Genomic DNA, 19127 nt, shown 5'->3' on the forward strand with positions numbered 1-19127 from the left:
CTTCTATTGCTTCAGAATGCTGCCGCCCCGTTAGTCATATCATGCCCCCTTAGGGAACATATTTCTCCTGTTCTTCGCCAACGTCACTAGATTCAGTTTAATTCGATGACTCTTGTATACCAAGTTCATAATCCTAGTGGTCCAACTCCTGTGTCTGATAAGGTGGCGAGTTATAACTTACCATCTGTAGACTACTCCCTCTAGGGCTTTTGCTGTTTCAGGTTTCATGCTATGGAATGAGTTGCCCATTGAGGTGAGAAGTCTTAATGATTTTAAACTTTTTAGAAAACAGTTAAAAAGATTTTTTTTTCTTTAGCCTTTCCTTGATGTTTTTAGGGTTTGTTTTTTTTAATTAATTATGTTATTTTGAGGGTGTTTTGTACGACATGTTAAATTATTTGATTTTGTTAACTTATTTTTATGTTATGCATCATTTTGTTGGAAATGTTAATTACTTGATTTGTGGTTATTTTTTTTTATGTTGTGCACTGCTTAGCAGTTTTTCTGTAATATGCGGTATAAAATATCTGTAAAACAATTAAATACATGTATGCAGGCTGCTATGCTTGTCTGAAAACAGATGGCTAAATTCAGCAGCTCAGCTTTTCTTTTTCATATTGCTCTGCATGCGGCTATTCTCACCATCAAGCTCTGAACAGGGAGCCCTGTGGTTTTACATTTAAGGACTAGAGCCCCAACGAGAAGTAATGAATGGCTTGACACGAGTCCTAAAATCCTGATCAGAGCTCCCTTCAATCTGTAATTAATTTGGCAGTAAATGCTGCAGCCCGAGTTTCATACTTTTTCTACAGAATTAAAGGTCCAACAAACAAGCTGTAGGTGACACTTTTTAACTGAACTGAATGCATCTGCGACGAGCTTTTTGAGAGTTATCCTTTCATCAACAGTTTCTGTATTATTTAAACCCCGAGTGACCGTGCTGTTTCTCTTCTGACCTGAAGAAGAGAAGAGGACTCTCAAAAAATCCTCGTCACGGGTATTCAGTCCAATAAAGGTCTCCACTACAACTTTTACGTTGACCTTTAATTCGACATATCCAAGTGGGCTAAACACAGCAACCTCAATTCCTTGCTGACCGAAAAACTCCATGAAATTCTGCGCTGCCTGGAAACTGCCAGCAGTCTGTCACCGGAGCTCGCCCACCAGAAGAACTCCGCAGCTTTCGGAGACACCCCCCCCCCCCCCCGGTACAACCGCTCTGCTGTTCCTACCGGGGCAGTAACACAGAGAAACATGGCCAATCTCTCCAACTCCACATTAAAAGGGGATATCATTGCTGCATTCTGGCCCTGGACTCCATTTGGCAGGGCTGCAGGCAGCAAAGGGAAAAGCCAGGATCTGTGCGGGTGCAATATCCGGGTCACTTGCCCAGTGTGGCTTCAGGGCCCGGGCACCCCATATCTTTGTAAAACCGGACCCTGCGCTTACTGAATATTTCCCAAAGAAGAAAAAAAAGACGTGGAACTCCTAAGAATTTCTGCCCGAGGCCTATCAGACTGGGGAAAGGAGTCGAGTCCTACCCTGAAGATCTTCTCCACTCTTGAAATACTTTTTCCAAAGATGGTCCCCAGCTGGTCTCCGATCCCAGCCAAGAGAAACCCGAAAAGAGGGATCCCAAAGATGGCATACAAAATGCAGAAAATTTTGCCTCCTTCGGTGCTGGGAGCAATGTTTCCAAACCCTGCGGAGAAAAGGAGAAATCAGAGCTTGACAAACTTCCAGAACAAAAGGAAAAAGTAAGGAAAAAAAAAAAAAGAGGGAAGCTGGAAAGAATGAGTAATGCCTTTTCGACTGGACACGTGAAATCTTGACTGTGCACGAGGGAAGATTCTGTTATCAGAGATGCTCTAAAGTGCCTATAACATTGGAGAACAGGAAAGCCATTATTTTCCTACAGGTTTCTACGATTTTGTGGCCGGAACAAGCACTGAACCCATGTATGTGACCTGCTTCTGCTTACACAGTGAATACTGGAGGTGGGATTAGAACCTGGATCTCCAAGTTTCACAGCTCTGAGTTTTTAAATAAGAGCTTACATTGCCAGCCTCAGTCACTTGACAACACACTTCTATCGCACTGCCTAGCCTTCCTTTCAAAATGCTGCCTTGATCCATATTTTCCAGAATAATTCTCCTCTTCGGTGTCCATAAGGACAATCTCTTGAAAAGAAGGGTGATTAATATTGGTCGGGGTACTTGACCTGGGTCTGCCCCTTCTCTTATGATCTGGGACTTTCACAGCTTCCAGGAGCTCTCACATGACTGCCTGGAATTTTGAGGGCATCCTAATATTAATATCTCCCTGGGTGGTTACCAGGAATGAAGGCAACAAGTCAAGTCATGATCTCACCGCACGCTTTAAAAAGGTATTTGAAATGTCCTTACCTATTGTCGTGATGACCGTTCCAGCAAAGAAAAAGGCACTTCCAAGATCCCAGTGGCTGCTGTTATTGGAGTTGTTTCCAATTGGACTGACGCCCGCATTTTTAGCATCGATGGCATGCTGGAACGAAAACGAGAGAACATCATTATATAGAACGGCCGGGGTAAGAGAGTATCTAGCCAAAAGCTTATTAGCCCATTGTTATTAATGACTCCTGAGTAACAGATTCTGTTCTTGCATATGGACACACTTAGCTAATGGCACGTGTCCCAGCTAGGTTTATTTTCGGCGTGCCTAGCTTGGATTTGCTATGGCTTTGTAGTCTGTCCACCTCTTGTTGTATGCTTGTTACTCTCCAGGACGGCCAAAAGTCGTAAGTAGGCACACAGAAAAGAAGCTGATGGGTGATGAATTAGTGACTCTGCCTTCACATTGTGGCTCATTGGTGATCAGCTTCATCATTTGCTGAAGGGGGGACAGGGAGGTGCCCTGTTTTCACCTCAGTCAGCATGACACTTAGATCTGCAGACAAACCATGAAGATATCTGGAAAGTGCTTTATTAAAATCAGAGGGTTTACAGATAAGCATCCATTGAAAACGCCCCTTCAGCTAGAAAACCGGGCTGTTGCAGCGCTATCTGCGTTCACTACAAGTACCCTGGACAAAACCAACAAATGTAACCACTTTTATTGATTTTACTGATTATTTGTTTAACAAATGTATATATTGTATAAATAAGGGAGATTCTAAACCATAAACTTCCCACATCTGAGAACTGGAAACTACAGTCAGATTCACATACTTGATTCCTTCGCTCATTACATTTATAATCTGCACTTCCAGAGCTCAGAGCAGAGTAAAATAAACACAGATCCTATATAAACAAAATATAACAAAAGTCAATCAATTATATATATATATATGCATCAATGAAACAAAAGCTCAAAAAGAACCAAAAAAATATTTATATATATATATATGTGCAAGTAACCAATGACTCTGGTTTGTTGTGTTTGCTCTTGTCTTCAGATGCTTCAAACTGAAAAATCTCAGCTGCTCTGGACAGAATGATCCATAGCATGCCCCCATTGCTAACACAAATCACATAAATCTACCTCTTCAGTGCAACATTGTAAGGAACAATGTGCTTTGGCAAGGCCAACCACCGCGTCATGTTATAGGCCGGCATCCACTTCAAGGCCAGAATTCGATACAGTGCTGCAGGAAGCCATTGAGTCAGCAGCAGCAGCCGCCACACAGTGCGTTCCATGGCGGAAAGGGAGGTCAAGGAAGACTGGCCAGCCGGCGCACTCATCTTCGTTATTAATGCATGCACCGCTTGCTTTACCCCCCACTGTCAAACTGTTTTCACTTCCAAAAGCAAAATCAGTAACCCCAGTAATGTAACCCTTCCGTTTAACTTCATTTACTTACAGCAAGAAAAGGACATGGTCCAGTCTACCTTGACAGAAAAAACAAGGACTAGTTGTAGCCAGAACTTGACTGTAACCAACAGACTCCCTTTGGTCAGTTTTCACAGGTTTACCCTGAGGAGGTAACAGTTTCCAAATGCATTTCATTAGGGAATGTGATACAATCTCAGTACACCGCAAGGTGAATGGCTCAGCATTTCCAGTGGCCCATCTGACTTTTCTTTTCCATGAAAATCAAGCTAATAAGTCATGAATCAAACCCAGTGCCATAATGCACACCCAATGCTAATAAGGCTGTAAGTGGCATTGAGGCAGACTAGTGACATCTTAAGTCTTGTTATGAAAGGGTAAGAGACCATTAGCGTGTTATGCCACCTATTTCCTAATTATACACAGTACAAAGACTAATGAGCATAAATGTACTTAAACTGGCACCAATTTCAAGTATGATAAATGAAGCACAAGATGTTACCTGTGCTCAAGTTACTAGACACATTAAGGAAAATTAACTTGACATTTTCCCTCCAGGGTGCATAGTGCTGAAACATAGTGCTACAAAGTTCAATGAGAAGAAGATACTTATTTAACAAAAAGGAACGATCCAAGTAATTTGGGACTTGGTATAAGCTCTCTCCCCAGCAGTTCTCCATAAAGCTCAATAAAGGAGACCTGCACTTTTCCGAGCAGATCCCTAGTAGGTCCAGCAGAGGCAACTGAATGTGCATCACTTAAAAGAGTAGGCACCTAGCCAGGCCAGTGAGCTAGCACGGTCGAATTGCCCTTCCAATCATACCAACCAGGATGTCAAAAGCTAGACTAATCTATAAGAAATATTTTGGCATCCTTGTCTCTTGAGAGCATGAATAGAAAAAGATCCTTCGCAGGAAACAAAAGGAAAATCTCGTTTGTCTGTACCAAGTGTTCACCATTTCCAGCTTTGGAGCACCAAAGATAAAACAGATTTGGACTGTGCTCTAGAATCACATTCACGGGGGATAGATGCCCTCTCCATCCCAGTATTATTCATCCCCACCCCCCACTTAAAATGCCTTATTTCTGAGGTCCAGCTAACACAGAGCACTAAAGGACATGGAAGCAGAGGCTGCCCAGGAGGATGGGGCTGGGAGAAAATGACTCCTGAAGGGACAGGGCTCCCTCATTCACTGTTCCTTAACAACAAGGAGGGAGCAGTTTTCAAAGGCATTCACACGGGCCAAATGACCTGACGGAAAACTGAAAGTATGCGGCTGGGGGGGGGGGGGGGGGGGGGGAGGGTCCCACGGGTGTGCATGCTTTTTATCTGCAAGAAACAAAGAGGCGCTCTTCTGGGCACGTTTAAGAAGGGGGAAGAAATCAGTGCATGCATGTACATTCAGTTTTCAAATGTATAAATGCTATTTTACACACACACACACCATGCTCCCCCCACTGCTGCCTGCCTGAGCTAGAGACCAAAAGAAACAAGAGGAAACTGCTGGATAAAGAAAATGTTGAGGTCCATATTTAAAAAGCATTTAGCCGGCTAACTGAGAAGTTATCCGGCTAGATGAATATTTGAGCAGTTACCCGGCTAGATTTTATCCTCCTAATAAGATAGCCGGCTAGAATTTAGTAGGGGCATTCCGGGGACATGACGGGAAGGCAAAGGATGGAAGGCCAGAGCCATGGGCCATAGTTTGGGGGACCCCTGCCCAATACTGACATCCTTGGCGGGAGCGCAGAACCAGGCACTGCTGATGGGGCTCAGTCACAAGCAAAAAGGACAACGTTAGACGTGACCCTTAGGAGACCCGCATCCTGCTCCCTCAGCCACCAGGGGGTGCTGCAGGGCTGGAACAGCAACAGCGACTCAGATCAATCACAAACTTCACTCTGCTGTGCTCTGACACAGTGTAATGGACATAATACATACATGCATAATACATTAAAATGACTTAAAGCAATTCAACAGAGAGGAAAGCCAACAATGAAATCATGCTACAGACCACAGCAATCTTATCCAAAACATCATGGCACATCTGCATTTAAGCGATGTTGCTACAGTGTATCTGGGAGCAAACCAAAGGAAAAAGGCCACAGGAAGTAACAGAAGATGCGAGAGACAGCCGATGGAAGCCAGTTGGGCCAGACAGAAACACAGAAATGACAGCAGAAAAGGACTGCCCAGCAAGCTTATGGTAGTATCTGTCATACCGTGCAGGTTACCCCCACGCTTATAGAAAGCAGAGTTGCTTACCTGTAACAGGTGTTCTCCTAGGACAGCAGGATGTTAGTCCTCACATGTGGGCGACATTATCAGATGGAGCCTGGCACGGAAAACTTTTGTCAACGTGTCTAGACTGGCACACTAAGCTTGCCCAGCATGCCACTATCCATGTGTCCACGCAGGGTCCCCTTTCAGTCTCGTAACATAGAATTTACGAGCGAAAAAATGAAACAAAAACGCAGGCGACCCCCAACTCCGCAGGGTGGCGGGCGGGTTTCCCGAGGAGAACACCTGTTACAGGTAAGCTTTCTCCCAGGACAAGCAGGAAGGTAGTCCTCACATGTGGGTGACTACCAAGCTAGGCTGCTCCCAGATACAATAATGATCGATAGCCCCTAACTGGGTGCCAACGGGCACACGAAATTACAGTACTGTTGGTAACAGAAGGAGGCAGCCTGAACCCTAATAATGGGCCCTAGGTAGGGAGAGCTGGGTTTAAGGCTGGAAGAGACTGCTGAAGCTACTGTCATGCCGACCATCCTTGTCCAAGCAGTAGTGGGCAGCAAACATGTGTAAGTAACTCCACGTTACAACCAAGCAGATTTCGGTGATAGGAACCGCCCACAAGCGGGTTACCGATGCTGCCATAGCTCTCACAGAATGAGCCTTGACTCAGCCTCCGAGCTGCCTGCGCATAGCAGAAGGAGATACAATCTGCCAGCCAGTTGGACAGTGTTTGCTTGCCCACAGCAACTCCAAATCTATTCTTGTCAAAAGATACAAAGAGTTGTGTGGCCTGAGGCCTGCTGTGCGTTCAAGGTAGAAAGCTAAGGCCCTCTTGCAATCCAAACTGTGCAGAGCCTGTTCACCCTGATGTGAATGAGGCCTCGGAAAGAAGGTGGGCAGAATGATTGACCGACTGAGATGAAAATCAGACACCACCTTAGGATGCGTATGCAGAACCACCCTATCATGAAAGAATTTTGAGTAGGGTGGATACGTAACCAAAGCCTGAAACTCACTGACCCTGCCAAAGTGACTGCCACCAGGAAGAGAACCTTCCAGGTAGGAACGTCAGATCGCAGAAGCGCAGAGGCTCAAAAGGATCTCACATGAGCCGCACCGATACCACGCTGAGGTCCCAAGACTCAATGGGAGGCCGGAGGGGAGGCTTCAGCTGAAGCAGACCTCACATAAATCGCCCTACTAAGGGCTTCACAGAGATGGACGTACCAGCAACACCCTGATGGTAAGCACTGATGGCACTCAGGTGTACCCTGACTGAACTGGTTTTCAACCCAGTCTCTGAAAGGTACCACATATAGTCCAGCAGCCTCAGAGTGGGCCAGGCGAAAGGATCCAAGCCAAGACCCTCGCACCAGACAGAGAACCTCTTCCACTTCAAACTGTAAGATTTCCTGGTGGAAGGATTTCTAGAAGCAACCAGCACATGTCAGAGGTCAAGGGACTGCAGGATTAGCCTTTCAACATCCAGTCCTTCAAAGCTAACGACCTGAGGTTTGGATGGCACAGTCTGCCGCAATCCTGTGTTATCAAATCGGGGGAGGTCCCCAGACTGATCGGCTCTGATAGACAGGTCCCGCAGGAACAGGAACCAGATCTGTCTCGGCCAATAGGGAACCACCAGGATTATGGTCCCCTTGTCCTACTGGAGCTTCAGGAGAATCTTCATTACCAGCAGAAGCACAGGATATGCATACAGGAGACCCTTGGCCCAATGGTGGGCAAAGGCATCTGAGGGTAGTAGTCCATCTGCCCTGAACAGGGAGCAGAAGTGGCTCACTTTGCTGTTGCAAGGGGAGGCAAAGAGGTCCGCGTCCAGGGTTCCCCACAGGTGGAAGATCCGGCCCGCTCCTGTTTGATCCAGCACCCACTCATGCAGTCAGAATGCTCAGCTCAGGCGGTCCACAACCACATTCTCTGACCCTGCTAGGTACTCTGCTTGCAGAGGCATGCCTTGTGACAGGGCCCAGGCCCATATCTGCACCGCCTCTTGACAGAGGAGGAACGAACCAGTGCCCCCTTGTTTATGCACCACATTGCTTTGCTACCTGATTGCCTGGATCAGGATCACTTTGAGGGACAAGCAATCTCGAAATGCCCAAAGAGCATTGCAGATCGCCTGAAGCTCCAGGAAGTTGATCTGGCATTAAGATTCTTGAGCTGACCACAACGCCCTTGGGTACAGAGGCTGTCCACATGCGCCCCCCAACCCAGAAGGGATGCATCAGTGGTCAGTATGACCTGGGGTGGGGGAAAACGGACCCCTTGCTCCAGATTTGACCAGTCCTCCCACAGGACAGGGAGACCTGGAGAGGTGGTATAATGCAGATATGCGCATTGAGGTCTTGGGTCGCCTGCATCCATTGAGACTGCAACATCCACTGCACTCTGCACATGCACAGACAGGGCTGGGGGTGGGGGGGGTAACATGGACGGATGCTGCCATGTGACCCAGAAGACACAGCAGAAGGTGAGCTGAAACCTACCAGTGTCAGCGGACCAAACTTGCAAGGGACGACAGAGCGAGTGCTTGATCGTGAGGCAGAAATGCCCTGGCTTGCACTGTGTCCGGTCTGGCCCCGATGAATCTCAGGAGTAGCATAAGGATGAGATGGGACTTGGAGTAATTGATAACAGACCCCAGAGACTGCAGCACCACAATGGTCTGATTAAGAGCACGTAGCGCGCCCTGCTGAGTGGCACTCTTGTCTAGTCGGTCGTCAAGGTAGGGGAACACGTGTACCCCTTGATGGCAGAGGTGCACCCCCACAACTGCCAAGCATTTGGTGAAAACACGAGGAGCTGACACAAGGCCGAATGGCAGCACTCTGTACTGGAATGTTCCCTACCCATAACAAATCGGAGATACTTCCTGTGACCAGGGAAGATCTCGATGTGAGCGTAGGAATCTTTTAAGGTGAAGGAGCACAGCCCGTCTCCTTTTTGCAGGAGTGGGATCAAGGGGCCCAGAGAGACCATCTTGAATTTTTCTCTTTGAAGAAACTTGTTCAAGGCTCTTAGGTCAAGAATAGGGCAGACGACCCCTGTTCTCTTTGGTATCAAGAAATACCGAGAGTAGAACCCCTGACCCTGCTGACGCAGAGGAACAGGCACGACCGCTCCGGCTGTAAAAGGGCTGACAGCTCTGTCAAAAGTATTTCTTGATGCACGGATGAGGCACACGATGGACACGGGGGAGAGTCTGCGGGAACTTCCCTGAAATTTAGCCAGTACCCTTGACGAACAATGGAGAGAATCCACTGGTCCAAGGTAATATGGGGCCAGTGTTCCGCAAAAAGATGCAGCCTGATCCCAACTGGAGGGCAGGGCACCAAGCGTACGGCAGTCTGGTTCATGCTCCCCCGGCTCCCAGTCAAAATCCCATAGCGGGACTCTGCTGGGGGGGCTGGCTGAGCCCTAGGGGCCCTCTGTTGCCTAGAGCGACCCCAGGAAGCCGCGCAAGCCCTCGAGGCAGGAGGATATATATTTCCTCTAGTGATAGGAGGACTTCCTAGAGCCCTGTCGTGAGGATTTTCTGACTGAAGATGGCAGGTCAGAGGTACTGGTGGAAAGGTGCTGAAGGGTCTTATGGTGGGGTCCTTTAGCTGGGTCACCGCATCCCTGACCTTTTCCCCGAAGAGATTCTCCCCCGTGCAGGGCAGATTTGCCAGCTTCCTCTGGACATCTGGTCGAAGGTCCGAGACAAGGAGCCAAGCCATCCTTTGGGCACCAATGCCTGCTGTGGCCACCCTTTCAAAAACATCGTAGGTGGATCTCACCTCATGTTTACCCGGCTCCAGACCCTGCTGAACCACCACTGAAAAGGCATCCTGCTGCTGTTGAGGCAGGCGCTCCGACAGTTACTGGACTTGCTTCCACAAGTTCCAGTTGTACTGGGTCATATACAGTTGGTAGAAGGCAATACGAGCGATGAGCATAGTGCCTTGGTAGATCTTCCTACCTAGAGCATCCAATGCCCGATGCTCCTGATCTGGAGGAACAGAGACGTGGGTGCAGGAGCACATGATTTTCTTGAGGGCAGACTCCTCCACCACAGATTGATGCAGGAGATGTCGCCTCTCAAATCCCAATGCTTGTTGTATTAAATAAATCACATCCACCCTCGACTGACCAGAGGAACGGTCACCGGGTGTTCCCAGATCTTGAGGAGTAGTTCCTTGAAAATGTCATGGACTGCGACCGCCACTATTTCCTTTGGGGCATCTACAAACTGGAGGACTTCCAGTATTTTGTGCAAGGCATCCTCCTCAGTGAGGAGCTGAAATGGGATGGCCTCCACCATCACCCGGACAAAGTCCACAAAGGAAAGGTCTTCCGGGGTGACCTATACCTCTCGTCTGGTGAAAACAGTTCCGAGAGAAGGTAGCCGGAGTCATCCAAAGAGGACTTGGAGCCATCATCCCCTCATGGATCATATGGGGGCTCCTCCTTGCTAAGGTCCCTTAGGAGCCGATGTGGAAGGTCCCTGCCCAAGCCTCTAAGTTTGGACACCGAGGGCAAGATGGCCCCACGACGGCCCGGGGCCAGAATCGGGGAATTGCAGCCACGGAACTAGCACCTCCATGGAGGTGCTAGTTCCGTGGCTGCAATTCCCCTCGGTGGACCCAATGAGGGGAATTGCTCCAGAGGAGGGCATCAGTGGCCACTGGGGCACAGATGGTGCCCCGGGCACCAGTTGCATCGGAAGTACGCCAAAAAGGACATCTAGACACTCAAGCAGGGGCACCAAGAGAGATGGCACAGGCTCCAGCACTGGCATGGGAACCACCGTTGATGGCGGCTCGATAACCTGCAGGGCTCGTAGCACTGCTAGCTGAACCCTGAGATCCAACTCCTCTTGAAAGTCCGTTGAAGAAAGAATGGACTGAGGAGGAGGAGATGTCACCAGACCAGCACCAACACCGATGAGGGATGCCTGGGACTCCCGGGTCTGATAGAGGCTGATGCTTCCTCTCCATGGGATCGCTTCAGTGCCGGCACAGCAGACGCCGGAGCAGCACCTGACCCAGTGCATGTAAGGACAGTGACTGGTGCCGATCTTTGCAGGACTTCCCTTGATGTTCGGCTCTGCCTTTCCCTGAAACCAAGAAAGGCGAAGATCCCGAAGTCTTGGAATGCGAGGACACCGGAGATGGCCTATCTCCGGCCCCTCTCTCTCTCGAGGGTCCAATGGAGGAGTAGAGAGGGACAGAATATCTAGCAGCTCCCCTCAGCCTCCTGGTGTCTATGCCACCAATGCCGGAGTAGATGGGTCAGACTTTTTGAGCCCAAAAGGCTTTTCCATCTTATCCAGCCGGGCGCAACGGCCTTTGGGGGTCATTTGATCGCAGAGAGCGCACCCCCCCAGACATTGTGCAACGCCCCCAGGCAGAGGATATAAACGTTGTGCAGATCAGTGATAGACATGGTCCACGGGCACTGGGTGCATCTTCGAAAACCAGATGATGCCATGAAAAACAACCAGTGAGCAGTCGATGGCCGGTGGGCTACTGGGAACCAACACTAACGGAATCGATTGCAACAAAGGGAAAAAATTCAACCTACCATGCCGCAAGGAGAACACCGACCCGTGGAAGCGGGACCCGCCGCAGAGACCGCTGAAAAACGCCGGAAAGGTTTTGGAAAAAACGAATGAAAGAGCAGGGCTCCACTACAGAGAGGCAAACTCTTTATGGAAAAAAAGAGACTGAAGGGGGACCCCACGTGGACAGAAGGCTGAGCATGCTCAGTGTGCCAGTCGAAGTTTCTAGAAACTTTGACAAAAGGTTTCCATGCCGGTCTCCATCTGTCGTCACCCACGTGCGAGGACTACCATCCTGCTTGTCCTAGGAGAGACACAGAAATGATGGCAAAAAAAGAACCAAATGATCCATCCAGTCTGCCCCGTAAACTTATGGTAGTATCTGTCGCACCGTGCAACTTTCCCCCATGCTTATATAAACACAGAAATGGCAGCAGAAATGTACAGTGAGAGGTCTTACTGCATACCCTCCAATGCCCTTCCAGAGCGTTTCCAGAACTTTGCCAGAAATCTGCCGACAGATTCGATGGCTTTGCACGTGAAGAACAAATGGTAGAAATAAAAGTCAAACATGCAGCTGAGACCTTTTTTATGGGACTGAAAATACATTTGCAACTGACTTTTTAGAGGCGTGCGTTAAGGTCCCAGTTACAACTTGTCTGTTGACCCTTATTTCTATAAATCCAACAGGACGACAGCCGCCCTACTTTATTCGAGACAGAACAACCAGGAAAGTGCAGCAAAATGCCGGAGTCTTGGGAGTCATGGAAATACCGAAGCACAGAGTACCACAGATCAATACCTCCAGGCTAAGCTTCTCGGCCCATTTTACCCCCAACTTGCCGCAATCCCTCCTCGAGTTTTACCTTTGCTTCCCTGCCACTGAAGCAACTCTGTGCTTCTCTCAGGCTTTCTGGACTTGGTGCGACAATGAGGGCGAGATACACAAGAATGAAAAAAAAAAAAAAAGAATGAAGCAGAAACAAAGCAGAGGGAGGTGGTGTCCTTACCTTAATCAGTGTCTCCAGCTCCTGGGAGCTCACGCAGGGATGGTCCCAGAGGAATTCCGCCTTCTCGATGGCTATCGTGCTCTTCTGGCTGCTTTCATACGGCTGCTCAAGGGCTTGGAAAACGAGGCCTCCAGTCACCAGATAGAGCACAACCACTACAAAGATGGTCAGCACCGTTTTCCACTTCATGACCGAGTGCAAGCCCACTGAGGTGCTGTCCATGCTCGCTACAACCGTGGTCCTGGAGGTAACGGAGAGTCGAGGGCCTGGATGATGCCCATTAGTCTTGGGGTCAGAAGCTGGTACTGCCGAAGGAACAGCCACTGGGGGGGGGAGGGAGTAAAAAAAAAAAATTGTTGTTATAACAACTTGATCGCAGAGTATTATTTGTTTATATTTATTTATTTATGAGTCATTTGGTGCCAGGTCACCGTTTGGACACCTGAGCAAAAGAATATTATGTTAAAACTTAGCTTCCAGATATTATAAAAAGGAGATATCCAGATTTTGAAGTCAACGCCACAGAATGCAGGGCATCGATGATTACTTCTGAAATGGACATCATAAGTTAACAATGTGATCACTGGCTGATGTCACCGCTGGAATATTTGTCTGACGTGCCACTGTGTGCAGCTATGTCTAATACTGGTCTGAGAGCTGCTATAATTAATTTCATTCCATTGAAATTTTTATTCTGCTTTTCGTAGAAAAGCCCAAGTTCAAGCTGCATAGCAGGGCAGGATTAAAGAAAGCCCAGCCACGCTGAAAGCAAATAACAGTAAGGACAACGAACACTCCAGGACAAGAAGCGCCTGGGAACGCTTGCCAGAACAAATAAGCTTTTAACCAGGACTTGAAAGAACAGAGCCTTGCTGCGCTGTGTGAATCTGTTCCACTCTATGGAGGTGCTATACTGAAAACAACTGGGCAAAAATGGAATTAGATGCAAAGTAGGACACCCATCCTTTGACAGGTGGTGCAACACAAAACGTCATGCAATACTGCCAACCCATGTCAACTCTATCACTCCACGCGTGATAAGTGAGCTTCATCGAGCATTAAGCCACACCCACTTTCTATTCTTGACTTTGCATGGGAGCTTGTACCAGGACACGCCTACTGAAGGGTCATCGTTCCCAGTCCTGTTAAGCTGCTGGAGCCAGAGTGGCCCTGCCCAAAGTCTATGGGGATGCAATGGAGAGGAAATGAACCAGACTTATTATTAGCTTGTATACAGCAGTGCAAAGTACCGGGTAATTAAGAGTCACAATCTGAGATCAGATGATGTTGTGTAAAAGGAGCCTGAAGGGGAGGCGTTTACAAAGAAGAGAGAGAGGCAGGCCATGGAGCTCAGATGGCTCTTAGTCTCCTGAGTGCAGAGAGAAAATGGGAACAGTTCAGGTACACAGCTGCCAACTACCTCCAAATTCTTTTTCTTTGCAGAAGCCGTAGTTTAACACTGTGCACTGGGGGAAATTTTTAAATTAGCCGGCACACCAGCTGGCTCAGTAGAAGGCTGCGTGACGGTACTGTATCGTCGAAGCGGGCGTTCGCAATATTCAATTGTTCTTTTAGCTGGATAGCGTTCCCCTGCAAGACAGCAAGTATTTCACTGTATTGCACAGTGGGGTCACAGAGCAGCTTGGGAGGGGAGGGAGGGAGGCGGGGCTGAGAAATAAAGAGATCCGACCATCACATCCACATATTACCTGTGTTACATCAGAGATATAGAAATAATACAAACAAGTATCCACTGCGTATCAGAAAATGATTTTGTCAAAAAAAAATTGTGAAAGCAGCAAAATGGAACAAAGTCAGGAAGGGTTAAACCGATGCTTGAAGCTGACAATGGTCAAAACTGAGAAATGTCATCCTGTAAAAGTGAAGAGAACTTATCCAATCCTTTTTTAAACACAGCTACACTAACTGCACTAACCACATCCTCTGGCAACAAATTCCAGAGTTTAATTGTGCGTTGAATGAAAAAGAACTTTCTCCGATTAGTCTTAAATGTGCTACTTGCTAACTTCATGGAATGCCCCCTAGTCCTTCTATTATTCGAAAGTGAAAATAACCGAGTCACATCTACTCGTTCAAGACCTCTCATGATCTTAAAGACCTCTATCATATCCCCCCTCAGCCATCTCTTCTCCAAGCTGAACAGCCCTAATCTCTTCAGCCTTTCCTCATAGGGAAGCTGTTCCATCCCCTTTATCATTTTGATTGCCCTTCTCTGTACCTTCTCCATCGCAACTATATCTTTTTTGAGATGCGGCGACCAGAATTGTACACAGTATTCAAGGTGTGGTCTCACCATGGAGCGATATAGAGGCATTATGACATTTCCGTTCTATTAACCATTCCCTTCCTAATAATTCCTAACATTCTATTTGCTTTTTTGACTGCTGCAGCACACTGAGCTGACGATTTTAAAGTATTATCCACTATGATGCCTAGATCTTTTTCCTGGGTGGTAGCTCCTAATATGGAACCTAACATCGTGTAACTACAGCAACGGTTATTTTTCCCTATATGCAACACCTTGCACTTGTCCACATTAAATTTCATCTGCCATTTGGATGCCCAATCTTCAAGTCTTGCAAGGTCCTCCTGCAATGTATCACAGTCTGCTTGTGATTTAACTACTCTGAAAAATTTTGTATCATCTGCAAATTTGATAACCTCACTCATCGTATTCCTTTCCAGATCATTTATATATATATATATTCAAAAGCACCGGTCCAAGTACAGATCCCTGAGGCACTCCACTGTTTACCCTTTTCCACTGAGAAAATTGACCATTTAATCCTACTCTCTGTTTCCTGTCTTTTAACCAGCTTGTAATCCACGAAAGGACATCGCCTCCTATCCCATGACTTTTTAGTTTTCGTAGAAGCCTCTCATGAGGGACTTTGTCAAACACCTTCTGAAAATCCAAATAAACTACATCTACCGGTTCACCTTTATCCACATGTTTATTAACCCCTTCAAAAAAATGAAGCAGATTTGTTAGGCAAGACTTCCCTTGGGTAAATCCATGTTGACTATGTTCCATTAAATCATGTCTTTCTATATGCTTTACAATTTTGTTCTTGAGAATTGTTTCCACTATTTTCCCGGCACTGAAGTCAGACTCACTGCTCTATAGTTACCTGGATCACCCCTGGAGCCTTTTTTAAATACTGGGGTTACATTGGCCACCATCCAGTCTTCAGGTTCAATGGATGATTTTAATGATAGGTTAAAATTTTAACTAATAGATCAGAAATTTCATTTTTGAGTTCCTTCAGGACCCTAGGATGCATTCCATCCGGTCCAGGTGATTTGCTACTCTTTAGTTTGTCAATCTGGCCTACTACATCTTCCAGGTTCACAGTGATTTTGTTCAGTTCGTCTGACTCATCACCCCTGAAAACCATCTCCGGAACTGGTATCTCCCCAACATCCTCATTTGTAAACACGGAGGCAAAGAATTCATTTAGTCTTTCTGCAATGGCCTTATCTTCCCTAAGAGCCCCTTTAACCCCTCTGTCATCTAATGGTCCAACAGACTCCCTCACAGGTTTCTTGCTTTGGATATATTTAAAACTACTCTGAACAATTTTGTATCATCATCATCAATTTTGTATCATCTGCAAATTTGATTACCTCATTCGTCGTATTTCTTTCCAGAACATTTATAAATATATTGAAAAGTAAGGGTCCCAGTACAGATCCCTGAGGCACTCCACTGCCACTCCCTTCCACTGAGAAAATTGTCCATTTAATCCTACTCTTTGTTTCCTGTCTTTTAGCCAGCTTGCAATCCACGAAAGGACATCACCAACTATCCCATGACTTTTTACTTTTCCTAGAAGCCTCTCATGAGGAACTTTGTCAAACGTCTTCTGAAAATCCAAGTACACTACATCTACCGGTTCACCTTTAACCACATGTTTATTAACTCCTTCAAAAAAGTGAAGAGATTCGTGAGGCAAGACTTGCCTTGGGTAAAGCCATGCTGACTTTGTTCCATTAAACCATGTCTTTCTATATGTTCTGTGATTTTGATGTTTAGAACACTTTCCACTATTTTTCCTGGCAAGGAAGTCAGGCTATCCGGTCTGTAATTTCCCGGATCTCCCCTGGAGCCCTTTTTAAATATGGGGGTTACATTAGCTATCCTCCAGTCTTCAGGTACAATGGATGATTTTAATGATAGGTTACAAATTTTTACTAATAGGTCTGAAATTTCATTTTTTAGTTCCTTCAGAACTCTGGGGTGTATACCATCCCCAGAGTAAAGGCCCAAACCTTGACTGAGAAGTCTTAGAAAGTAAAGAGAGTACTTTTCCACTCACCCCCCCCCCCCCCAATGGTTGATCAGTCATCTCTAGTGATTTTTGTAGTTAAAGTATCCTCAAGTGGAATTTTGTTCAGGAGGAAGTTTTATTCACCCTTCTGGCCCACCCAAAGAGGACCTGAGAGAAGAAGTTCTGGTCAAGCGTGGAGGAAGAAGGAGAAAGGATACCCATCCAGTATCCAACAAAGGGAGTGGAAATGAGGGATGAGGAGGAGGGGGCACCCATAGGGGGTTTAACCACAACAGATACCCGTCCGGTATACAGAGGAGCATCAAGGAGGCACATAACCGGTACAACAGAGGAGAGGTGAAGAATAATCGGAGAATTCAAGGTCAAGCACTTGGATCCCAGGTATTTGAAGAGGGAAGTTACATTGGGAAGAGGACCCCGTATTTCAAAGTTACCTAGGGTGGCTTCACATTCCAACCAAGGATCAAAGGCTCACAGAACCACAAATTTACTATTTTATCTTGCTTAATGGAGATTGACTGAAAGAGGCTTGTACCAAGTGCCTCACATGTGTCTGTTTGAATTACTTTATCAGTAGTTGTGTTGGAACACCAGCATGGTGTGCAGCTTAGTTTTTAGCACTTACTAAACATGGTATTGTATATGGGATAAGAAGTTTTCTATTTCTTGTTTTATTGCTACTGATTGTTTGTTTTATGAATTTTATGTGATTGTTATACTTTTTTGTTGTTGTTGTACTTTGCTTTGGGCGATTTTTTTTATCTGTCAAGCAATTGCTAAAAGCTAATAACTGAAAACGAAACTCCCAGAGCCCAGGAAGTTATCCTTCCGCCCCCAGAGACTCCTTTTTACCCCAGCCTTGAAGAGACAGACTCTTTAATGCAAATCTCTGAACTTCCTCCACCCAGGAAAGTGGCTGAAACCTGCTCCTCTACAGGCATTAGAAGTCAACTGACTCCCATAAACTGCCTGCTGCCACCATGAGTGCCTGAATGTACTGCTATAACTAGCCATTTGGGGTTTGTTTGGTCTTTTTAATAAGGCAATACTGATGATTTATTCCAAGACTAGGCTTTACTGTCTACCTTCTTCCGACTAGAACTGTTAATCTGCTGCTAGTCTCTCCCTGCATGCTGCCTTTCTAATATCTGTACCTTGCCCAGAGTGAATTTCTTATTCAAAAAGATGAGTAAAGGATCCAAATAATCTGGGAAGGACACTTAGCCCTGGTACTCAGCGTGTGTAACCTTAGTCCAGGGGCTACACTCAGGCCACAGAGAAAGCTCAGAGACTTAAGGGACTCACTCGAAGGACTTTTTCCCCCCCATTCGGTGCTTATGGGGAGGTGGGTGGGAGAATCTTTATTAATTAAGGCTGTAGATCAACAGAAAGCACTCCCTGTTACACCTGAGGCTCCTATGAGTATTCAGCACTGTGGAAAAGTGCTCGACCCCCACTGAAGCCCAAACATTAGCCTGAGAAATAGTCATTTTAAGCAGAGGAGATGAGCATAAGAACCGCTTGCAAAAGGAGGGCCATCAAGCTTGTTCCTCTGGTCCGTACATTTCTAACGTCTTACTCTCTCATACCCAGTTTTCTTTAATTATGCTATTAACTAAGACCTGGCTCCCACCCAGGAAGGAGCTACATTCTCATGACCTCGCGGCTCGAGTCATGCCTGCTGAAGGAAGGCAGTACATCCTGGAGCACAGGATTAACAGAGTACGTGGCAGATAAACATGCCACATAGGGATTTATTTAGGCAGAGATATCTGGGATATCTGTAAAGGAACCAGAGTACAGTGTGCTACAAAGAAAAATCCGGTAAAAAAAAAAATAAATAAATAAAAATGGCCACTAGAAACACACAGCAACACGTGGCTAGTTAAGGGACAATCATGCATTCAGGTTTCTCTGAAATATGCCCTATTATCCCGTTAATATGATCATATCTACCGCTAGGTGTTTTTTGTTTTGAAAAGGTACCGTGCTACCAAAAAAAAAAAAATCTAAATTGAATATGATGGTTCCCGATGCATATTAAAAAATACTTCCAAGTAAAGCTTATTTAAAAACTATAAAATCCATATATAAAAAGAAACATTTGTCAAAGTGCACAGTGCTACAAAAAATGTCCAAAAATTCATTGCAATAATCAAAATTCAAAGAAATTAAGTTTATCACACACACACATT

At 46.3% G+C, this 19127-nt stretch overlaps 1 protein-coding gene across 9 annotated transcripts in view; it reads right to left on the reverse strand.

The window, feature by feature from the left end:
* KCNK10 (potassium two pore domain channel subfamily K member 10) overlaps positions 1 to 19127 on the reverse strand; it is a 97883-nt gene that overhangs the window by 44110 nt on the left and 34646 nt on the right. For all 9 annotated transcript variants that reach the window (XM_029597731.1, XM_029597735.1, XM_029597732.1 and 6 more), the window contains 3 exons: positions 12620 to 12942; positions 2406 to 2523; positions 1542 to 1702 (listed from right to left, as the gene is read on the reverse strand). In XM_029597731.1, coding sequence (XP_029453591.1) covers positions 1542 to 1702; positions 2406 to 2523; positions 12620 to 12942 — 602 coding nt within the window. The remainder of the gene's footprint in view (positions 1 to 1541; positions 1703 to 2405; positions 2524 to 12619; positions 12943 to 19127) is intronic.

This window comes from Rhinatrema bivittatum, chromosome 4 (assembly GCF_901001135.1).
Source record: "Rhinatrema bivittatum chromosome 4, aRhiBiv1.1, whole genome shotgun sequence".
Taxonomy (NCBI): domain Eukaryota; kingdom Metazoa; phylum Chordata; class Amphibia; order Gymnophiona; family Rhinatrematidae; genus Rhinatrema; species Rhinatrema bivittatum.